This window comes from Lycium barbarum, chromosome 6 (assembly GCF_019175385.1).
Source record: "Lycium barbarum isolate Lr01 chromosome 6, ASM1917538v2, whole genome shotgun sequence".
Classification (NCBI taxonomy): domain Eukaryota; kingdom Viridiplantae; phylum Streptophyta; class Magnoliopsida; order Solanales; family Solanaceae; genus Lycium; species Lycium barbarum.
In genome coordinates, this window is record NC_083342.1 from 131179606 (window position 1) to 131200730 (window position 21125).

The 21125-nt window shown below is 37.4% G+C and overlaps 1 protein-coding gene across 1 annotated transcript; it reads right to left on the reverse strand.

The window, feature by feature from the left end:
• Window positions 1-962: 962 nt before the first annotated feature.
• On the reverse strand, window positions 963-8673 carry LOC132599021 (CBS domain-containing protein CBSX1, chloroplastic-like). Its single transcript, XM_060312219.1, has 8 exons — window positions 8315-8673; window positions 7238-7325; window positions 7049-7113; window positions 4254-4302; window positions 2713-2765; window positions 1987-2102; window positions 1644-1701; window positions 963-1549 (listed from the first exon to the last, which is right to left on the reverse strand). The coding sequence occupies exons 1-8, from the start codon at window positions 8531-8533 to the stop codon at window positions 1475-1477; spliced, it is 723 nt and encodes a 240-aa protein (XP_060168202.1). The 5' UTR covers window positions 8534-8673; the 3' UTR covers window positions 963-1474.
• Between the last annotated feature and the right edge of the window lie 12452 nt (window positions 8674-21125).

Genomic DNA, 21125 nt, shown 5'->3' on the forward strand with positions numbered 1-21125 from the left:
CATTCGAATCATGAAGCAACAATGGTTCTAAATTATCTTACAATAAACCCAAAAAGATTCAAGAATAAGGAAGAAGCATTTGTTCAAGATGTCTTCAATGATAATAAAAATCTGTTCTTCAATCGAAATTCGCCGTTAATGTCATCTTCTCCAGAACATAGCATATTCAGGCCATTAACAACAATAATATGCTTCCTATTATGCTCCATTGAATAGAATTAAGACTTGTATCTCCTTTCTCTGAGGAAATTCATGACGAATCGTTGGGGTTAGGGTTTTTTTTCACAAGAAGAACGTGAGGAAAAAGTAGTGGGGAGAGAGAAATAAGTGGTGGAATTGCTTAACGGTTTAATCTAACAGAGGCGTATAGATTCTGTATGTTGTTTGTATAAAAAGTACAAGGAGACTAAATTTGATAAGTTTTTGGATAGTTCAAAGACTAAAACCGGTAAGTGTATAGTTAAGGGACCATTTTGGACCTACTCTAATAGATGAGGGACTATTTATGGCCTTTTCTCTTATTTCTTATCCCTTCATTTCGTAACATTCCGGATAAACCTTGAGGTTCCCTCAAACTGCAGATTTGTGATGATATCTTGATGAACATGAAAATTATGAGATGAAAAAGGTTGGAAGAGAAGAAGAAACACATCATATTTGAGAAGTCTCGTGTGTGACATATATTTATGTATACCTAGTGTATTCCCACAAGTGAGGTCTGGGGAGGGTAGTGTGTACACAGCCTTACCCCTACCTTATGAAGGTAGAGAGGTTGCTTCCCATAAACTCTCAGCTCAAGCAAAACCTATCAAAACAAGTATGAAAAGGAAATACAGTAGAGAAGAAGTCATGTTGAAAATAATGAAGAAAAGAACAACACCAACAACAAATAATACGATAACCAAAGCAAAAGAAACAACATGGGTGACGCGTACGACAAGTGGAAATATCTTTACACCAAATTAAACAATAAAATCTAATTTTGCCATTGCGCCATAACGTGGCAATCGAGTGTCGAGTTGTCAAACTCTTGTGTTTCCTTACAAAGTGTAATAAATTACATAGAAAATATCATTAAAGTTATCATACGACTATAAATTTGAAAACTAACAAATGGTACTATCGGGCATTGGGGTCCATCCATATGGGAGCCCCCCTTATAACAAATGTTTGCTACATAGCGAATCAGACTCTGTAAGGGAAGCTCGACTTGGTGAAACCCACAGAAATAACCAGATATGAACAAGGACTCCAGACGGATGTCTGTCTTGGATTTCGAGCTCACGGGCATCACGTTTTTTCTTACCAGCAGGTATCCTTGGGCAAAGTAATCCCCTGCTTCCCCCTTCTCCCAATGATGCCATACTTGGCATAGTAGGAAGCCAAGGACGCAGAATGGAAGAGAATATATATTATAATACGGTAGCATCATGACTTGACATGAACAGATAACGTACGCACTGGAAACCAGGTGTCATTGGATATTATCGATAGTGCGTTTTATTTGCAGAGCGGCTCTAACGACATTGCCCCTTGTGATAATCCCAACCTTCACATTTCAGTTAACAGGGTTTAATCAGAAATTACATGCTGCTGACAAATTCACCAAAAATCCCAAAAAAGAGAGCGAGAAGGCAAATTACCAGTTTGCCATCAACATCTACAACAGGCAGCCGACGGTACTTTGTTTGAAGCAACAACCTAAAATCAGCAAAATATCTCATGAAGTCAACTTTACAGTTAAATTGCTAAATGAATAATCCAGATTCTCATTTGATGATAAGCAAGAATATTATGGTCAAGCAGAAGGAGAAAAGATTAGCGAGAATCCTCTGCCTTACATATCAAGTCTCTAGCAGCCTTCCCAAAAGGATATATAAAACAGAAATAGGCATTAAAAGAAGTTGAATATCACATATTGCATTAGCTAATTAGAATCTTATAACAGCTTAATGAAAATCAGCTGGCAAAAGCTTGTTTGCTTACCTTGCAGCATCTTCAAGGTTGGTGTTTTCACGGACAGACAATGGAGTTGGTGTCATGACATCACCAACAACTTTTCCATTAGTTTTGCTCAGTAGCTTTTGGACCTCATTGAATGTCTACAAAATCAAGAATCAAAGCAAGATAAAGAGGGAGCTTAAACATAATTCATGGACTGAGAATTTCCATGTACACTACAAATGACACCTATTTAATGTAAGCTCCAGAAAACTCTTTTCAGTCATTTTTTTTTTTTTTTTTTTGATTTTTTTTTTTTTGAGAGAGAGAATTATCTTAGAATAGTCTTAAGTGGATACAATCCTAATTCCACCCCGGAAATGAGAGCCAAACACATAAGTAACAATGGCCTGAATACTTGTAATATCTTGCACTCGCCAAAAACTATATCCTAGCATGATGACATTAATTCTTCATGTCCAAAAATCTGTGAGCGTGGCATCCAGTCACATTGTAGGAATGTACTTAACTAAGCAAATTATTTACTGATGGTCCAGCTAACTTTTTCAAAGGAAAATGGAATGACTATTAGAGCATTCTTCACATCAAATTTATGTCTAAACTATTATCCCAGCTCACGCCAAAACAGCAATATAGAATACAGGTACAAACATAAAACCATATTACAACCCACGACATGTATAAATATCAGTAATAAAAAATGTTATCCAACTTGGGCATCCACTATTAGAACAAAAAATTATGACATACCGTCCAAGTACTGTCAACATCAGGAAACAGATTTGTGTCAGCTTGGCCAGCTCCTGAGCAACAACATGAAAAAGAAATCAAAAAAATAGAAGAAGAGAAATTGAGGTGTAACTTCTATTAGTGTAGGGGAAATTATACTTTTAGCAAGGGTTCAACTCAAGGAAGCATACAAAGAAACAGTAGCCACACATACATCAAAAGTCAAACCGATGACTATATACCACTCATCATAGTCATTCGGGGAAAAAGTTTTTATATGCATGATTAAAAGCTAAACAATTAGATCTCAAAGTTGTCAAGTAGTCAAAGCAGATTTAACCACAAAATAGGGACCGAGCCTGATCTTTTTCTGCTTCTCTTAACCCCTCCCACTATCTCTCTCTCTCTCTCTCTCTCTGTTTTTTTTTTTTTTTTGGCTTCTAAAGGCAGAAACCTCAAAGGTGTAGCTCAGCAAGACTACAACAATGTTGAATCTGAACTTCTGTAATCATTAAGGTAAGTGTCAACTGATTAAAGAAAACATCTGCTGATGCATTCAATAAAAAACTAATGCAAAAGGGCATTTTAGATTACAAAAGCTTCCTGCTGTACCTTCTGGGAGATATTTCTGAGCTATCTGTGGAATACTTAGACAATAAGGTACTAAATATTATGTGTAGATAGTGTTTCTATTTATAGAATTTGTCCACCCAATAAAAGAACTTCATGTTAGTTATACATTCGAGGCAATTGCAATCGTACTGTCGCGTGCCCCAAAATACAGGAGAAACCTTACAGCTTTGCTTCTTTAGCAAACAACCCTTGGTCTTGTTGCTCCTTGATTATTATAGTTTCAAAGCACTACATAAATGTTACTCATCTCAGCCCCTTCCCCCAGGACTCCAATCATATTTTCACCAGCAAAACCTGAAAAACTAAAGCACCAAAGGACGTGTCTGCATCTGTCCAGATTTAGATTCCCCATTAAACAAGAGGAAGAGACCTCGCTTGTTTAACATTACAAGCCTCGTTAAAAATTCAGAAGTCACATACCACCAATGCAGTCTCAGCAGTATGTTGTGTGACCCTACCAGAATAGGCTAATATCATCCTTGTCAAGCTTCTGGATTCCTAGCTCCCATTGCAACAACAACAACATCCCCAGTGTAATCCCAAAAGTGGGGTCAGGATTCCTAGCTCCCATTAAGACTCGATATTTTTATTCATAATAGTCAACAACTCATTGAGAACTTTGGCAGCTCGCTTTGTGAATATAATGAAGGACAAGAATATCTTTCTTATAAGAATAATGAAGTATAAATATTATCCTCGATATTTATTTATTTTCCTTGAGACTTTAAAAATGTGACCAATGTGACATTGAGATATTTAAAGATTCAGTAGTGGAGTCAAGAAAACTACCCCATCATAGCTACTCTATTATTGCTCATGAGCGTCACTTAGAAACATGCTTAACAACACAATACAGCATTCAGAGAAAAGTTCCCAGAAGAGTAATAAGGTTGCAAAAATTATAAATTTATCCAGAACCTCTATGATACCTGATATAGAGTCAAGTGCCAGTAGGTCATAATCAGAAACAACGCCAACCTGCAGCAGAGTGTCCTCTTCTGTCAGTGCATTTATAAATTGATCCAAAAGAGAGCATTTTATTAAATTTAAAATTTAAAAAAATGTAGCGAGAGAGAATTTCATTTTAAAAGATAACAACCAGGATAGCTGTCACAAGCAAGACAAGTTGTCTAATATATATGAAGATAGCAATCATACTACAACAACTACTACACCTCAACAACTACTACAACTAAAGATTCCTAGTGAAAAATTGACCAGCAGTAACTGTACCAACGCGACTGAACCTTAATATAAACTAGTTAGTATCGCTCATATGGATCTTTCTACTCTATTATTAGAGCTGTCAATATGGGCTTGGCCCGCGAGGCCGGCCCAACCCAACCCTTCATTTAAGTAGGGTTGGGCTAGGATTTCTTTGGCCCATATAGAAGTGAGGCTCAAAAGCCCAGCCTCTCTTGGCCCGCCGGCCTCAAGGGTTGGGCTAAGGCCAGCCCTTGAGGCCAGAAAAGAATAATAAATTAATTAATTTAAAAAAATATATATAAGTAAATTAAACAAAAAGATAAAAGTAATGATTAAAAAAGAATGTACTTACTACTAAGTAGTAAATTAGAAAATAAAGTAATACTTTTTAGTCTTAGAATTTATATTATGTTTAATTTCTTTTGAACGTGATCTGAATTAGTGATCAAAAATAATAATTTATATTTGTTCTCTTAAATTTTTTTCTTCTATGATATGATTTTGCTTAAGAATGGTGTGGTAGAAGATTCTATTTCATATTGCATAAGTTTCATGTTCAAATTGTACCAAAAATCACTTAGAAAATGTTATTTCGGAAGACGAAAAAATTTAAAGGGTTGGCCCGTCCTAACCCATTTAATTCTTTGGCCCTTTAGGGCTGGGTTGGGCTGCCATTTTGTAGGCCCTTCAATTAAAAGGGCCAGCCCGTCCTAGCCCATTTAATTCTTTGGCCCTTTAGGGCTGGGTTGGGTTGGGCTGGGCCAGCCCATATTGACACCTCTATCTATTATGCTCTCTACTCTGCATGGATTTCAAGAGAAGACATTTTCTCTTTGCAATATTGCAGTAAATGATTACATACTTCTTATGGATCGAAGCAACAACAACCTGAATCTCACTGGATCATGGCAGCAACACCACTCTGACACTTACAAATACCCCGTCGTTTATTGACGTTGTTTGCAAACAATTTTATCTGTAGCTCGACCCAAAATTGTACTTCAAGACGGTCAACGCGACAGTTCCGCTTACAATGACTTAGACAACAACATGTACCCTTGGGGCCGGAATATGGGTCAACAAGCGGACAGCAAGTGCATACATCACATCTAACTTGGATCCTTGACTTAGAGGAGTTCAGCTATAATCTAACATGCAGTAGCTTTACAGCACTGGCTTTTCAACCTCACGAGATGACCAATTTGTGTGAATCAAAGGTGCCTCTAAATTACTATTGAGACATCGATAGGTAAAATTTGCATGTCTCACCCATTAATATTTTTATTCTAACATGGATATATTTATCCAGCGCACAAGAAAAAGGATACATACTAACTATTGCCTTTCTACCAGTCCACCACAAAGCTTCTCTACCCCCAACCCCAACTCCAACCCCGTCCTCTTCCAGTTATTGCAACAAGATATTTGCGCGCCAAATTGAGAAGTTAGCTAGTATAACATCTCTGAACTGCTTTGGTTACCATATCCTCGTAGTTGCAATTAGCAATAGGATTTCATATACCAGGAAAGCATCCCGTTTAAAGGGAACTAGGGAGAAGCGGAAAGACCAAGTCGGAGTACTAGGTGATAAATGAAGTGTCTGTCACAGGGGAGCCTCCAGACATCTCTCACCTTCTATCTAGGGTTGCTTAAACAGTTTGAACAATACCAAGTCAGATCAGAGAAGTCAACAGAACTCCCATTGGACTACCCAGCAGCTCTCCTTCATAGTTCTAAGGAAAAGCCTGTTTAATAATAAGCTTGTTTATTAATTATTAGCCACATAATGAAAAGATGATAGAAGATATGACATATCTTCTGGATTGACTAATCCGAAGAGTTGTCCACACCCTCTCAGCTCATTGTTTCTTCATCAACATGGCTAACATGAAACTTCGCGTTGCAAATTGTTAACATTCAGCTTACACTTGGCCCATTGAAGAGACATCCTGGCACAAGGTATCACCTTTCTTTTCTTTTCTTTTTTTCTTTTTTACCCCTCCCCCCAGGACCTCCCCCCTTTTTGCTCCCTTTGGTGACTCGAACCCACAACCTTTGGGTAGGAGGTGGAAGGTGCTTACCATCTGGGCAACCCCTCTTGTCGGTATCACTTCAATACAGGAATAAACTTCCCTCTCATCTCTTCATGGAAGAAGCAAACTGTCAGGATGATTTCCCTATGCCCCAAAATAAGGACACAAAATGAATGCCAAACCTTTCACATATTAGTATCCCTTGCTTATACTTTTCACCCACAAAGCTGAGACTGTACTTGTTTGCAGAATATCTAATGCAATCATGAATTGACATTTTCCAGCGCTCATGGAACCAATTTATGAACATTGCAAGAGTATAATCCCTTTATCGAAGCACGGCTTAGAACTGAAGGATAAGAGAAGAAATATGCACTGAAATAAATAGAAATACTGATCATCCCACACATGAAAAATAGTGGACTATGTAGGCAATTAACACACATCTTTCCAAGAAATTATGGAAGTAAATTAAGAGGAATTACCAATTTCCAGTCATCATCAACTACAGGAAGCCCAGTAACTCTTTTTTCCACAAGCATCTCAAGGGCTGCACATCATATTGCAGAAATAAAGGAAAACAGAATTATTAGCATGTCTACGCTTTAATTTATCAAAAACAAATTTCTATATAATCTTTAGACTTTAAACGGGGGAAGCAAATCCAGAAGTACCTTCACCAACTTTAGTTGTAGCTTTTACTACATGTAAATCTTCTTTCCTAGTCATAAAGTCACCAACTGAGTAATGTCCGTCTCTTGGCTGAGAAGTGAAAAGTAACTCATTAGGTTGAGCAAGTCACAACATTGGAGAAATTTCTCCTACCGAAGAAACTAGTGAAATAAGGATAGGTTAGCGTCAAAGAAGTTCTTCTACCTCAATCCTGACCTCCCTCTCCTCCTACTCTTGACCACCTTTGTGCGTGCTGATGTGAAATGTTTCGATATTGGGTTAAATTTTAGTTTGTTGTAGATATCAATGAAAAAAAGTCCACAATTGGAACTGTTGCTACTCCTCAGTTTAAAGGAAACAAAAGGAGCATTCGGGTTATGAGGCAAAACCTAAGCATACGGTGCCAGGGGCGGATTTAGTGCCTAAATTATGGTGCACGTGCACATAAATCCATGGTCTTTCCGACAAACTAGTTATTTTAAAAGTACATAATTGATCTAATATTATCTGATGGCACCCATGCTACAAAAAGGCGGAATGGTGCACTTGGTTGAATGCTGAGTTATTACCCAAAGGGATAGGGATCAATTTCACACGTAATACTTCCTTCTTTCTCCTTTGTTTAGTGGTGCACCCATGTTCTAAAAATCCTAGATCCGCCTCTGTACGAGTGTTGCACGTGTTAATTATAGGAGAAATAAAGCTAGACATCTGATGCAGCAGACTAAATTATACCCCGAGATTAATTATTGCTAATCACAGTAATCTGTTGAATATGAATATTTGTTTTGAAATTCTCTGGTGAATATGAATATCATAACTTCATGGTTCTGCTCGATCAACGGGAACGCAGCCATGAATTTTATCTAATATAATTTTCTTAAAGAAGATAACCTGTGTTCTCTGAAAACCAGGTATAGATAGTAACAGCCCGTTACACGGATCAGCATAATTAAGAAATTTCATTTCACCGTGGTTAATATTTACAGTAAATGGAGACATTCTCTTGTGTAAATCCGAAACATAACTAGGAAAGAAAAAGAAAAAAAAAAAAAGGAATAGCAAGGAGAGTCACTTACAGGCTGAGAATTTGAAGAAGTAGCAGCAGCATTAGCTGACGTGGAAGGAAGAGACGCTACCCGGAAAGATCTAGAAAGTTCTCGTTGAGGTAAATATCGGCGAGATTTAGCAACGGAGAGATCTCCTGTAACGGGACGGGCCGTGCAAGCGGACGGGAAAAGGCGATAATTAAGGACGGAATTTGGAGAAATTGAGTTGAAATTGAGAACGGACTCCATTATTGGAATTGAAGGATGAGAAATTCGGTTTGTAGAATTGTTGATCTGATTGATTCAAAGAGAACTAACACATTTTGCGCGGAAATTATGTTTAGTATGCCTTTATAATTAATGTCGCGATTGACAAGAATCGTGTGAAAAAGAATAGTCACTGTTAGACAGCGGAATAAAAAGCGTGTGAGGTTTTCTGTTTTACTTTTTCATAACGCCGTGAGAGTGACGGTTAGACTCATAAACCGCCAAGTGGGTCGGTGGGAAACTGGGAATTAGGATTTTGTTAGTCTACCGCCCCCGCCACGCAATCAGATCATTAGTTCGTTTGTCGTTGTTTGATCAAATTTTTAAAAATTTATTTTCCATAAGTTAAAATTTTAAGAAAGTAAACAAAAAAAAAACAGTTCGGTGCATCATGCTTCTATTATGCGCCGGGTTCAAGAAAAAGCTGACCCGCAAAGGTTTAGAAAATGATGGTTTGTATTTGACCAAATTATCTTAAAGGAGTGTAAAAAAAATTGAAAATAGTTTAGGGGTAATATGACCCCTTCGAAGTATCGGAAATAAGGTGAAATTAATTACACTTCAAAATAATTCAAGAGGGTAATAGAACCCTTCAAAGTATAAGTGTGTCGTAGTAAATTCGAGACAAGTTCAAGGGTATCTTTATGCATTTTTCTCATTAATTTATCTAAAGATTATTTTTAAATATCGAATTATTAAAAAAGGTGACGTACAAAAGTTAAAATCACAAAATAGAAAGATAAAGCGAGCTTATAAAAGTTGGGTAAAATATGTATTTTTGACCATGCATGCGATTAGTTTTTCTCTATACTGTACATGGTAATTTGAAAAATATAAAAAGTTTAGTAAGATTAGCTTTGACTTAATATTTAAATTTATTTTATAATTATGCTTCGAGAGAGAAACATTTTTCAACTTTTTCGCCACATGAGAAAATTATTTTATTATTATTCAAAAGTATTATGCACTTTCGAATTCAAAAGTGCACTACCCACGTGAAATTTGCTTCTATTATATACTGATAAGATATATCATGCCAGAAGTCATTTGCAACATTTGCAGGCTCAAATGCAGGATCACTTGCACCAACCTGATCTATTTGAGGTTGGAAAAGAAGCAAATGGTCAACTGGAGAAATGGCTGCTAATTAAGAAAAGCATTTTGCAGCAAAAATCTAGGTATCAATGGTTCAAGTTGGGTGATTTAAATAACTCCAATTTCTTTGCTTGAATGAAAAAAGACAGGCAAACAAGTAATGGGATCAAAAGTCTTACAAAAGCTCACGGAGTGATAGTTGTAGATGAGAGGAGCATTGAACATGAAGTGACTAACTTTTATAAAGGTTTGCTCGGAACTGCTATTGACCATATACCTGCTATCAATCCAGAGGCCATGAAAGAGGGACCACTTCTGGCAAGGACCCAACAGCTACAGCTAATTGAAAATGTCTCAACAGAAGAAGCAGTCACTGCTCTGAAGAGTATCAATGACCACAAAGCACTTGGGGGGATGAGCATAATGCCTTATTCTTCAGAAAAGCATGGTCAGTGGTATGAGAGGATATCACCACAGTTGTATTGCAATTTTTTGAAACATGAGAGATTTATAAACCTGCAAACTATGCTGCAATTACTTTGATTCAAAAGGTGAAGAACCATTCAATTAAGGAGTACAAGCCCATATATCTCTTGTTGTACTGTGGTGTATAAAATTATATGAAAGACTCTCACTCGTAGAGTCTAAGGTGTTATGGATTATTTGGTGGATAATAGTCAATCTGCATTTGTTCATGGCAGAATCATCTCAGATAATATTATACTTAGCCATGAACTCGTTAAAGGCTATGTTGCGAAAGGTGTATCCCCAAGATGCATGCTAAAGATTGACATTCAGAAAGCATATGATTCAGTGGATTGGAGATTCTTAAAGCAGGTTTTGCAGGCTCTTAACTTCCATGACTGGTTTGTTCAATAGATAATGGCATGTATTACAGCGTGTCCTATACTATCCAGATAAATGGACAATCCACGAGACCATTGCCAGCTAAGAAAGGACTAAGGCAGGGTGATCCACTGTCGCCCTTTCTGTTTGTCCTATCAATGGAGCGTCTAACTAAAAAGCTTAAACTGCTCAGAAAGATTCCATACTTTAACTTCCACCCTAGGTGTGAGAAGTTAAATATAATTCAACTAAGCTTTGTTGATGATTTGTTGTTATTTTGTACAGGAAATAGGGGTTATTCCAACTACTATATGACAGTTTTATGTAATTCTCAATAGTGTCTGGACTTTAAGCAAACCTAGACAAAAGCTCCATATTCTTTGGTGGTGTGGATGTGGAGGTGCAAATTGAGATACTGGATCTATTTGGGTTTGTTAAGGGGGAACTACCAATTAAATATTTAGGTGCCCCTCTTAGCATCAAAAGATCGTTATTATGCAGTGTCATAAGTTACTGGACAAAATGGTTGGGAGGATCGCTTCTTGGACAGCTAAGGTGCTTTCTTATGCTGGAAGGCTCCAGTTGATCAAGAGTGTGCTCTTTGGCATTCAAATTTTTTGGTGCCAAATAATTTTAATGCCAAACGAATTGGTTGAAAAGATTGAAGCAATTTGTAGGTCATTCCTATGGATTGGAGAGGCGAGCATCTCAAAGAGGACACTTCTAGCTTGGGAAAGAGTTTGCCATCCAAGAATAGCAGGAGGGTTCAATGTTATTGAGCTACTTTCCTGGAATAGAACAACTATAACTAAACTCTTCTGGAATTTATGTAAAAAGAAGGACAAGTTGGGGGGTCATACATATTATGGGAAGGGTAGAAACATATGGGAAGATGATATCCCTAAACAAGCTTCCTAGATGATAAAAAAGATCTCGAAGGCCAGGCAGTTTGTAAGTGAAGCAGGTATGACTATTGATGAGCTGCAATTGAATGTTGTTTCTATAAAAGCAATATACCTGAAACTCAGAGGTGATTCTTCCAAGGGAGAATAGAGACAGTTGAGTTGTAATAATAGAGGTTGCCCCCAAATGGACTATTATTTACACCTTAGCTGCACATCAGAGACTACATGCAAAGGATAAGTTATTTAGTTGGGGTACCATTGATAACCAAACTTGTCCTTTGTGTAACAGAGAGAATGAGGATGCAAATTATCTCTTCTTCAAGTGTGACTGGGCTAGTATAGTGTGGACAAGGATCTTAGCATGGCAAGGGGTTCAGAGGAAGAACTGCAAGAGCATAAGTCCTCAGAATGTCATTAACATGCAATGTTTACTAGGTGTGGATGGAGAGAAACAGAAGAATCTTCCAACAGATGGTCCAAAGTGTGGATAGTGTCATCAAACACATTGTCCAGGAGGTGCGCCTCAAAGGAGTTGGAGATAAGAAACTACAAAGTCAACTGGAGCATTTAAATTTCTATTCTTAAGTCTTTTTTTTTTTTTTTTGTAATTGCTGGTGTGCTTTGCTGTAATAGTTGATAGGTTGTTTTTCATTTGATTGGGGGATGTACTGAGCTTGTTGCTCTAGTACTTAGAATAATTGGATGTTTGGACGGAACTAGGACTCTGTCTAGTTTCAGCCTAAGAATACATAACTCACACTTTTGGAAATATAACATATACTAGTGCCAATTGGCCCGTGATGAGCTCCGGCCCAAACTACATTAAAATTTATAATTACTTTTTTTTTTAATTTGCTACGCTTGATTTTTATTTTGTTTTTGTAACACTATATTAGTTGTAAAGGTAGTTCGATAATTCTCAATGTTTCTAAAATATTGAATCATATAAAAGTTTTTGTAAGTTAGAAAACAACATTTTTCTTAGAGTATATTTAGACTTCCTTTTTATTTTCAAAAAAATGCATGCACCAAAGTTCTTCTCCTTTTTATTATACTGAAATCTTTTGGGGTAAAAGTCTCTAATGATTCAAATTGAGTTTTACCTTATGTTGGATTAGCCTGTTTATTTTTGGGGATTTATTTACCTTATGTTGGATTCAAATTGACTAAACCATTTTTGGGGGAAAATAAAATATTTACGGTAACAAAAAATATTTGATGCTACAAATTGTTGTATGATGACGTCACTGAAGTTAAACTTATAAATAAAAATAGAAATTGAAATTAAATAAATAAAAGTCTTGATATGACGAAATATTTTTGTAGATGTTACTTCAAATTAAAATATTCAAAAGGAACTGAAAAGTTAATAAAACTATTTTTTTTCTTACTTTAATCTTTCCTTTTCCTTAAAAAAAAACATGTTAAGAAATGATATTTTTTTTTCATTTTTATTAATTTAATTTATTTATTAAAGAAATTTATATAGTAATTTCTTAAACGTGTATATAACTACTCTTGTCAAATATTTTTATCTATATATAAAAATAATTTTTAATTTAATAATTAAGCATGTACTGAGGTAGAAAGAGAATGTCATGATAATTGTTTTACTTGTATATAATAAATGTATAGGAATAAAATAATTTGAAACAAGTTTAATAATCAGTTCCACATAAAAATAAAAATAAAAGACAACAAACTCTTTGAACAAATTTTAAATTTGGTTGAACAAATAATTTTTTTTACATTGTCACTGTCACCTTTTCCACATCATCACTCCTTGCAGCATTAAAAAAAAAAAAACTATAGTTATTCAAATTTACCAAAATTAAAGCTTCAACTAGGGGTAAAATGGATAAAATATATTTAAACTTGGCTGAAGAAATAGATTATTTGTAGTGTCACTATCACCTTTTACACATCATCACTCTTTGTAGTATTAAAAAGCCCATATAGCTTATAACTTTTAAGGTAATTAAAGCTTCATTTGGGGGTAAAATGGACCAAAAAATCATGTGAGGACTACAGAAGTTAGGTATTCTCCCTTATTTTTTTATTTTTTAAAGAAATTTATATTGTATTTCTTAAACGTGTATGTAATTACTTTTGTTCAAATATTTTAGCTATATATAAAAATAATTTTTAATTTAATAATTAAGCATGTACTGAGGTAGAAAGAGAATGCCACGATTATTTTTTTACTTGTCTATAATAAATTTTATAGGAATAAAATAATTTGAAACAAGTTTAATAACCAGTTCCTCATAAAAAATAAAAAAGATAACAAACTTGTTGATCAATTTTAAATTTGGTTGAAAATAGATTTTTTTTATAGAGTTACTATCACCTTTTCCACATCATCACTCCTTGTAGCATTAAAAAAATAAAACTATTGTCATTCAAATTTACCAAAATTAAAGCTTCAATTAGGGGTAAAATGGACAAAAAGTATTTAAATTTGGTTAAATAAATAGATTTTTTTTCTAGTGTCACTGTCACCTTTTACAAATCATTACTCTTTGTAGTATTAAAAAACAGTGATAACTTTTTAAGGTAATTAAAGCTTCATTTGGGGGTAAAATGGACCAAAAAAGTCATGTGAGAACTACAAAAGTTTGTGGATTCTCCCTTATATACGGTAGTAATTTGCCAAAAACAAAAAAGCATTATGTACATGCAAAAACTTGTCAAACATCATAAACAAAATAACATATTAAAAATAGTATTTCTAATTGAGAGAATATATAAATACCCCCGGAGATGACACCTTTTTTCAATAAGACATCTAAACTTTGCGGGGTTCCTAACACCCCCTTAATCTTGTTTACAGTGGATTTATCACCCCCTTATGAGCCCACATGGCATATAGAGTGTATTCACTCTCCAATAGCGCGTGAGGTAAGGTTTTTTTTTTTTAAATTCATTTCAACATTTGTTTCATTAAAAATACCTTTTCCTTTTACTTTATTTATTTTATTTAATATTTTCTTTTTCCTTATCTTCTTCACCAAGAAGACCCAATTGGTTACCCTTTTTTTTTTTTTTTTTTTTTTTTCCTCTATTTCTTCAAGATAGTTCTTCTATGGACTTTTCCGAATCGTCCTTAGTCTCTGTCTTTTTTTGCTTTTGATTCTTGTTATGGAGCTTGGGGTAAGTCATTGGAGATGGAATGGTGGTTTAAAGGCGATTTCTAATTTTCAAAGTTTGATTTTATGATGGCTAATGCTATTTTGATTGGAGATGGAATTGTGGTTCTTCCAATTCTGGCTGGTTTGAAAAACAATACTTTTGTTTTCTATCTTTTTTTTTTTTTTAGTTGGGTTCATTATTATTTTTTTCCTCCTAAAAATGGAGGTTGAAAGTGGTGAGGTTAAGGGATATTGATTTGGGAGTAAGAAGTTGGATAGATGTCGATTTAAATTTCAGATTTGGTTTGGTGCTAATTTTAATAATTTGGTGGTGGTTTGGAAACTTTCGGTGGTGCTGTGGTGGAATTGGTGGTGCAGTGGCGGTGATGGGGTGGCTAAGGTGGGGGGAACTTCTATAGAAGCTGAGGTGAAGAAGAAGGGGGGAAAGAAAAATAAAAAGAAAAGGAAGAAAAGGATATTTGGTGGTGGTTTGGCAACTTTCGGTGGTGCTGTGGTGCAATTGGTGGTGCAATGGCGGTGATGGGGTGGCTAAGGTGGGGGGAACTTCTATAGAAGTTGAGGTGAAGAAGAAGGGGGGGAAGAAAAATAAAAGAAAAGAAAGAAAAGGAATCAAATAGGAAAAATAAAAAATAAAAAAAATCAATTTGACACGTGGCAAGTGATGATTGGTGCGTGAGTTGCACAGATCTGCTTATACTTGGGGTTGATCGAAAAAGGGTGAATATATACTATTTTGAAGTTGTTCGGGGGGGTCATAGGACCCCCACAAAGTTAAGGTGTCTTATTGAAAAAAGGTATCATCTCCAGGGTTATTTATGTATTCTCTCTTTCTAATTTATGAGAAGTTTGTCCAAACATACATAATTTACTTTCCAAAATTGAATTAGGGCATATATTTATGGCACCATATATTACTTTGACATGTCAATATATTACATTAATCTATCTCAGACTACATATATACATGATTCAAATTACAGATCTTAAAAGCATGAAGATATTTTAAAATTTATCAATGTAGTTTAACTAATCAAATAATTGTTTTGTTTTTTTTTGGTCTTTGAGCACTTATTTACCAAAATGAAGTTAATTCTTTCTCTTTTGTATTTTAGCCTTTATCCCTTTATTTTTTGTTTATCTTATTTTAACGAAAATAGGGTCAAAATGCCTATAACGTAGTTGAAATAATTTAAATTTGCTCTCCTTCCGCATATTGGACTCAAATTGCCTCTAATGCTGATTTTGGAGTTAGAAATGCCTTTCTTTTCAGTTATAGGACTCCAATTGCCCTTATTAATTTTCGGGTTTAAATGTGAATTAAAATATGGCACATATGGGGCTTAATTAAATATGTGGCACTAGTTCATTGGTCCAGTGGCCCCAACAACAAATAGCCCAACTCATCCGTGTTGACCCAAAATGACAAGAAAAATTAATTCGTATCCAGTTCCTTCAATGCTTCATGTTTTGCCACTGAACAAGTTTAAAAAATCCCAAAGTCTTCTCAGTTTGAAGCTATAATTTTTGTTCAAAACGATGCAAACAAGCTCCAATCAATTTCAAATCTAGGTTCAACTCAGATTACTTCTCCTTTAATAATGGTGGATTCTTAAAAATTCAATCCCAATAATTATTGAACAAATAAATTTGAATGGTCGATTTATTTATGGGTTGGTCTAGTATCCATGTAGACTAATAAGTAGTACCACCTATTTATTTAAAGTCCCACGTGTGGCATCTCATAATTCCGTTAAAATCAGTACATTTTTCACTATGAAGGGCAAATGGGGTCCAGTAGGTGAAAGGATGAACATTTTTAACTCGAAAATTGACGTCAAAGGCAATTTGGGTCCAATAGATGTAATTATAAAAATTGACGTTAGGGGCGTTTTAACCCTTTTTCATATTTTTAAAAGTCTATTTTTTAAAATTACATCACTCATTTAAAGAGGAAGATATCGGAAAAAGACTGGATGATGAAAAGTTTGTCGTTTGTATTTCAATAACTTTCCTTTTTTCAGGATTGTTCATTTTTCATTTACGTTACCTTTCATTTTCTTGTATAAAAGGGTTTATGCGTTTATTTAAATGTATAGATTTTTCTCTCGCTTAAAAAAAAATGACTTCGAGAACAACATAATTGAAGAAAAAGAAAAGATACATAGATGTGAAATTGATTTTCGAGTATCGTTGTTTTTGGTAGCCCTTGGTAGTACTACATATTCTTGAAATTGATTGCCCTTCATTTTCTTCTTCCATCATGAAATCATTTACTTATATATTTTTTTGGTTTCTCGAAAAGACTTCATTTACTTGTATATGCACGCTTGAAGTAATTTTGATTGTTATTCTTATTTTGTTTGTTTCAGGAATATCAAGGAAGAATTCGGTTGTACGATTGTTTTGGTGATCACAATAAAACAAGAAAGCTTATGATGGCAGGGACTTCTTCTGTCAAGACAAATATGGGATCTGGAGATGACTTCTTTAATTTTGTTATATTGCGGTTTCTTAATGACAACTTTGATGAAAATATATATCGATGTCAGGTATTTTTAATTTTCTACCTTATCTTTTGCGTTTAAGTACTGTTTACCCCGATTTTAGATAATCAATTGAATTAGTAAGTGAGGTGTAGAATATGTGGATCAATTTCAATCTATATTTGGCTAATATGGAATGTATATGAACTCGTGTTCAAGGTAAGAATGTGTATATGAATATATGTATCAACAACTTGAGTTAAGATGTAAACGTTGATGATTAAAGCTAATATGATATCGAATAAAAGATCACAACTCCACATATTCGGACTAAAGAGAAAGAAAGACAATGCTTTAATGTATTTATTGCTATTACAATATTCTAGATCTCAAGAAGTCAACCCTTAAAAGTAAGGAAATGCCCCCTATTTATAGTTTTGCCTTATGGGCCTTGCATACACCATAAAGCCCTTTTAGAATAAAGAAAACCCTAAAAGGATAAGGTTGGGTCGTACGGTCTGACACTCGTACGGTTGTCGGTACAATGTGACAGAACGGTCTTGACGCGTGGCAATTTTGTAACTGATTAACCGGACTAACGGCCACGATCAACTCGGTCATGGAGAAATCGGACTAACGACCACAATCAACTCGGTCATGGAGAAACTAAACTGGCTATGATGCGGAGTTTGGTCCGGAAATACCGGACTAAACAGATTTGCTTCACTTTTCTCCGATCAGCCGCAGCTGGTGCAATTCCACCAGTTCGAAGGAAAGACTCGGTACTCATGCCTGTTTCTTCTTATCCCCGGTCTCACTGGTCTTGCATACATCCGATTTTTACCGTATACAGATAGTCTCCACACTTCCAGGACCGTAGTTTTACCGGAGTAACGGGAAGTGGATGAGTCACCAAACCGGCGGTTTCATAAGCTCGTTCTTATCTTTTCATTTTGGCGGGAACAGTTATGTCACGTCCCTCTGCCATCAGCCACGTGTCTCATCCCGAACGGTCGACTTCGGTAACCGCCGTAACACACGTCGTTTCAAATCACGTCTCATTAATTGTGGGACACGTGGCACCCCCGGTTGGCCAACCTCTGCAACCGCTACAGTTACCACGCCTATATAAGGCCATGCACCCATTCATTTCACCATTTTACTTCTTCACTTTCTTACTTCTTCTGCTGATCACTTTCATCTCATATTTTTTGCTGGTTTCAACCGTTCTCATCCCCCAACTTGTTGTTTATATTGATTGTAAGAAAACCAACTTTGTCAACCTTTCATCTGCTGTTTTTCGATTGAAAGTGCTGTTTTGTTTCTTCTCTCACTTTGCCATTTTGAATTATTCTTTCAACTGCTTCTTCACTCTTTCTTATTTTTTAACTTGTTCCTTCTCCCTTATCGAATTCACTAAATCTCCTTTTCCATTATCGAATTCACCAATCCCTTTTTCCAAATCTTCCGAATGTCTGCCAACACCGAAACCACCTCCCAGGATGTTCCCTCGGTTTCTTCTCAAGGAGCCGAGCCAACTTCACAACCCAAGGGAAAAACCGTCGTTGAGCCCACTGCTTTGGACATAATACCGTCCAAACCCAACTACAACAAAGAATTTGAAGTCGAGAAGCCTTCTCCGGTTACGGATAGAGAGTTCGATGTAAGACGATATCCTTCGTCCATTACCGAGGATAAACTTGACCAGGTCCGGGCTGATTGCGGATGGGATAACCGTCTGGTGCAAGTGTTCGTCCCCGGTCCCGACGAGTCCATCACCGATCATAGGGAAGGCTTCTTGTATGTTTACACCTATCCCTTCACACTCAAGCTCACCCCCCCCCCCCCAATTGACCCGGTTATTTGGATATGTGTCGGACATACAACGTGACCTTGGCCCAAATTGGTCCGATAATCTGGAGGACCAAGGCCTGCTTCCGGATGTTGGCTAACAACATAAATAGGGAATTTACGATGACACACTTCATCCGTTTGTATTCCCCGAGATTGTTCCGAGGGGGTGTGATAAAGCTCGCCAAGCGAGGCCGAAACCCGATCTTGTCGAAGATAGACGAAGACAGAGACCAAGGTTGGTTAAAACGCTACGTCCGGGTGAGGACCGCGGACATTAATCCGGCCGACTATATGCCCTTCCCGGAGAGGTGGAACTATAATCGTAAGTTTCTCAGTTCTTCCTTTAACTATCCTTTGATGCTTTGTCAAACACTTGCTCCTTTGAATTAATACGATTTCTTCTCCGCTTTCTTTATATCAGCCGTAGCATAGATACCTCCGGCCGTCCGAAACATGAATAAATGGGTTGGGGCACTCCTCAGCCAACACACCCATGAAGCACGGACGTGGGGGAACCTATCACGTGGCCGATGGGTTTCTCAAAACCACGGTAATACTCTGCTTGAGCTGGAATATATCGTCTCTTCTACCTTTTTTTTTTAAAAAAATAACCTTTTCGGTATTCAGGTTTACCCAGGGGCTCAGTGGAGCCAAGACCGGAGCCAGTAGCCGAACCAGCTGTGCCAGTACATGAATTTGATTCAGCGAGGACATCACGTATTATTGTTGCTGCCAATAAAAGGCGGAGAAAGCCCTCGGACAAAGGGCAGAAACCGAAGAAGAGGGAAAGAAGCGTCGTTCGGACTCTAAGGAACGAAACAGAGCCCGATTTCCTTGTTCGGAGGATCGTGTGTGAGTGTGACACCCTCCGTCACTTCAGTTCCGCGGAGGAAACCACCACTCAGTCACTTCAGTTCCGGGGAGGAAACCACCACTCCGTCATTTCCTTCAACCGAGGAAGGACCGTCAGCTCCGGCTTTGCACACAGGCGGGGAAGAAGTTCTTTACCTGACTCCTCTAAGGTCAATTGAATATGTTGACATTTCAGGTGATGCTTCATCCGAGGAGACCCTCTTGCAAAGGACTAGAAGATCCGGGCTCGCGTCGACTGCTGAGGCCGAACAAAAAGCTGAGTCGGTCCATGAGACCGAGGCTCCAATGGATGCCGGTCCACTGCCCGGTGATGACCCAGCTGCAACATCCGAGGTACCTGCCTCTACCGAGCTCGCTGGGGCCGCTCTAACTTCTCCTGCACCGAGGTTAGATAACCTCGATGACATGTTCTCGAATGCCCCACCTGCAACCGGAGAAGCAGCCGGCTTTGGACATCTCCCTATCCCACGAGTCACGAGGGCAGCTAATCGGTCCACCGAGACTGGTTCAAGGCAAAGCCTTGTACGCATCTTTTCGGCCCCGAGCGTGGAACCGAAGAGGACAAGGTCGGCCACGATTACTGTCCCCGAGGATTGTAGTTTCTTGTCTCATCCTATAGGAATTGCAAGCTATCTAAGGCCCCTCATCTCGGACTCGAATAAGCGGAAGATGACCGGAGTCCCCTGGCAGAGTCTTATTAACGAGGGCATGCATGCAGGCAACCGAGTAAGCTTATCAGTCGATCCTTCCATAATTCAACATGAATTTTAGCTTCTTGTTTATCCAACTTTAACTTCTCATTTCTTTTACAGAGTGTGGTGCTCGTCAACGAAGCCTTTATCCGTGCTCAGCAAGAGGTTGACGACCTTAAGGGCCAGCTGGATGCCCAGGGTCGGGAAACGGAGAAATTCCAGCACCTTTTGCAAGTGAAGGAGGATCAATTGAACCGAGCAGCTGCCCTTTCCAACCTTCAACCCGAGCTCGAAGCAGCGAAGGCCGAAAACCTTCGGTTGAAGGATGAGTTGGCCAGAATGGTTGAAAAGAACCGGCTCCTGGAAGCAGACAAGGTCGGCCTTAGCCAAGATAACGCTCGTTTTTCTTCGAGGCTCGGCGAACTCGAAGCCACTATCTCTCAACTTCGAAGGGAACTTGACTCGGTCAAGACTGATGCCGTGAACATGGTTGAGAGGCATAAGTTGCTTGCATCCGAGAATGCGGAGTATAAGAACAAGTTGAGGGTATTCGAGCGTAAAGCCGAGGATAGGGCCCGGATATGCGACGAGATCAAAACCAAATTCGAGGATACGGCCGAGGCCAGTGACATTCTCAAGGTCGAGCTCGAGTCGGCTACTCAAGTCCAAAGAAT

Bases quoted from the DNA above. Each gene is read 5' to 3' on its own strand.
- LOC132599021 (XM_060312219.1), bottom strand. From the start codon at position 8,533: ATGGAGTCCGTTCTCAATTTCAACTCAATTTCTCCAAATTCCGTCCTT. The intron at 2,766-4,253 runs GTATCATAGAGG...GTTGTTGCTCAG, and splicing joins GGCACTTGACTCTATATCAG to GAGCTGGCCAAGCTGACACA. The intron at 2,103-2,712 runs GTATGTCATAAT...TTGATTTTGTAG, and splicing joins ATGTTGACAGTACTTGGACG to ACATTCAATGAGGTCCAAAA.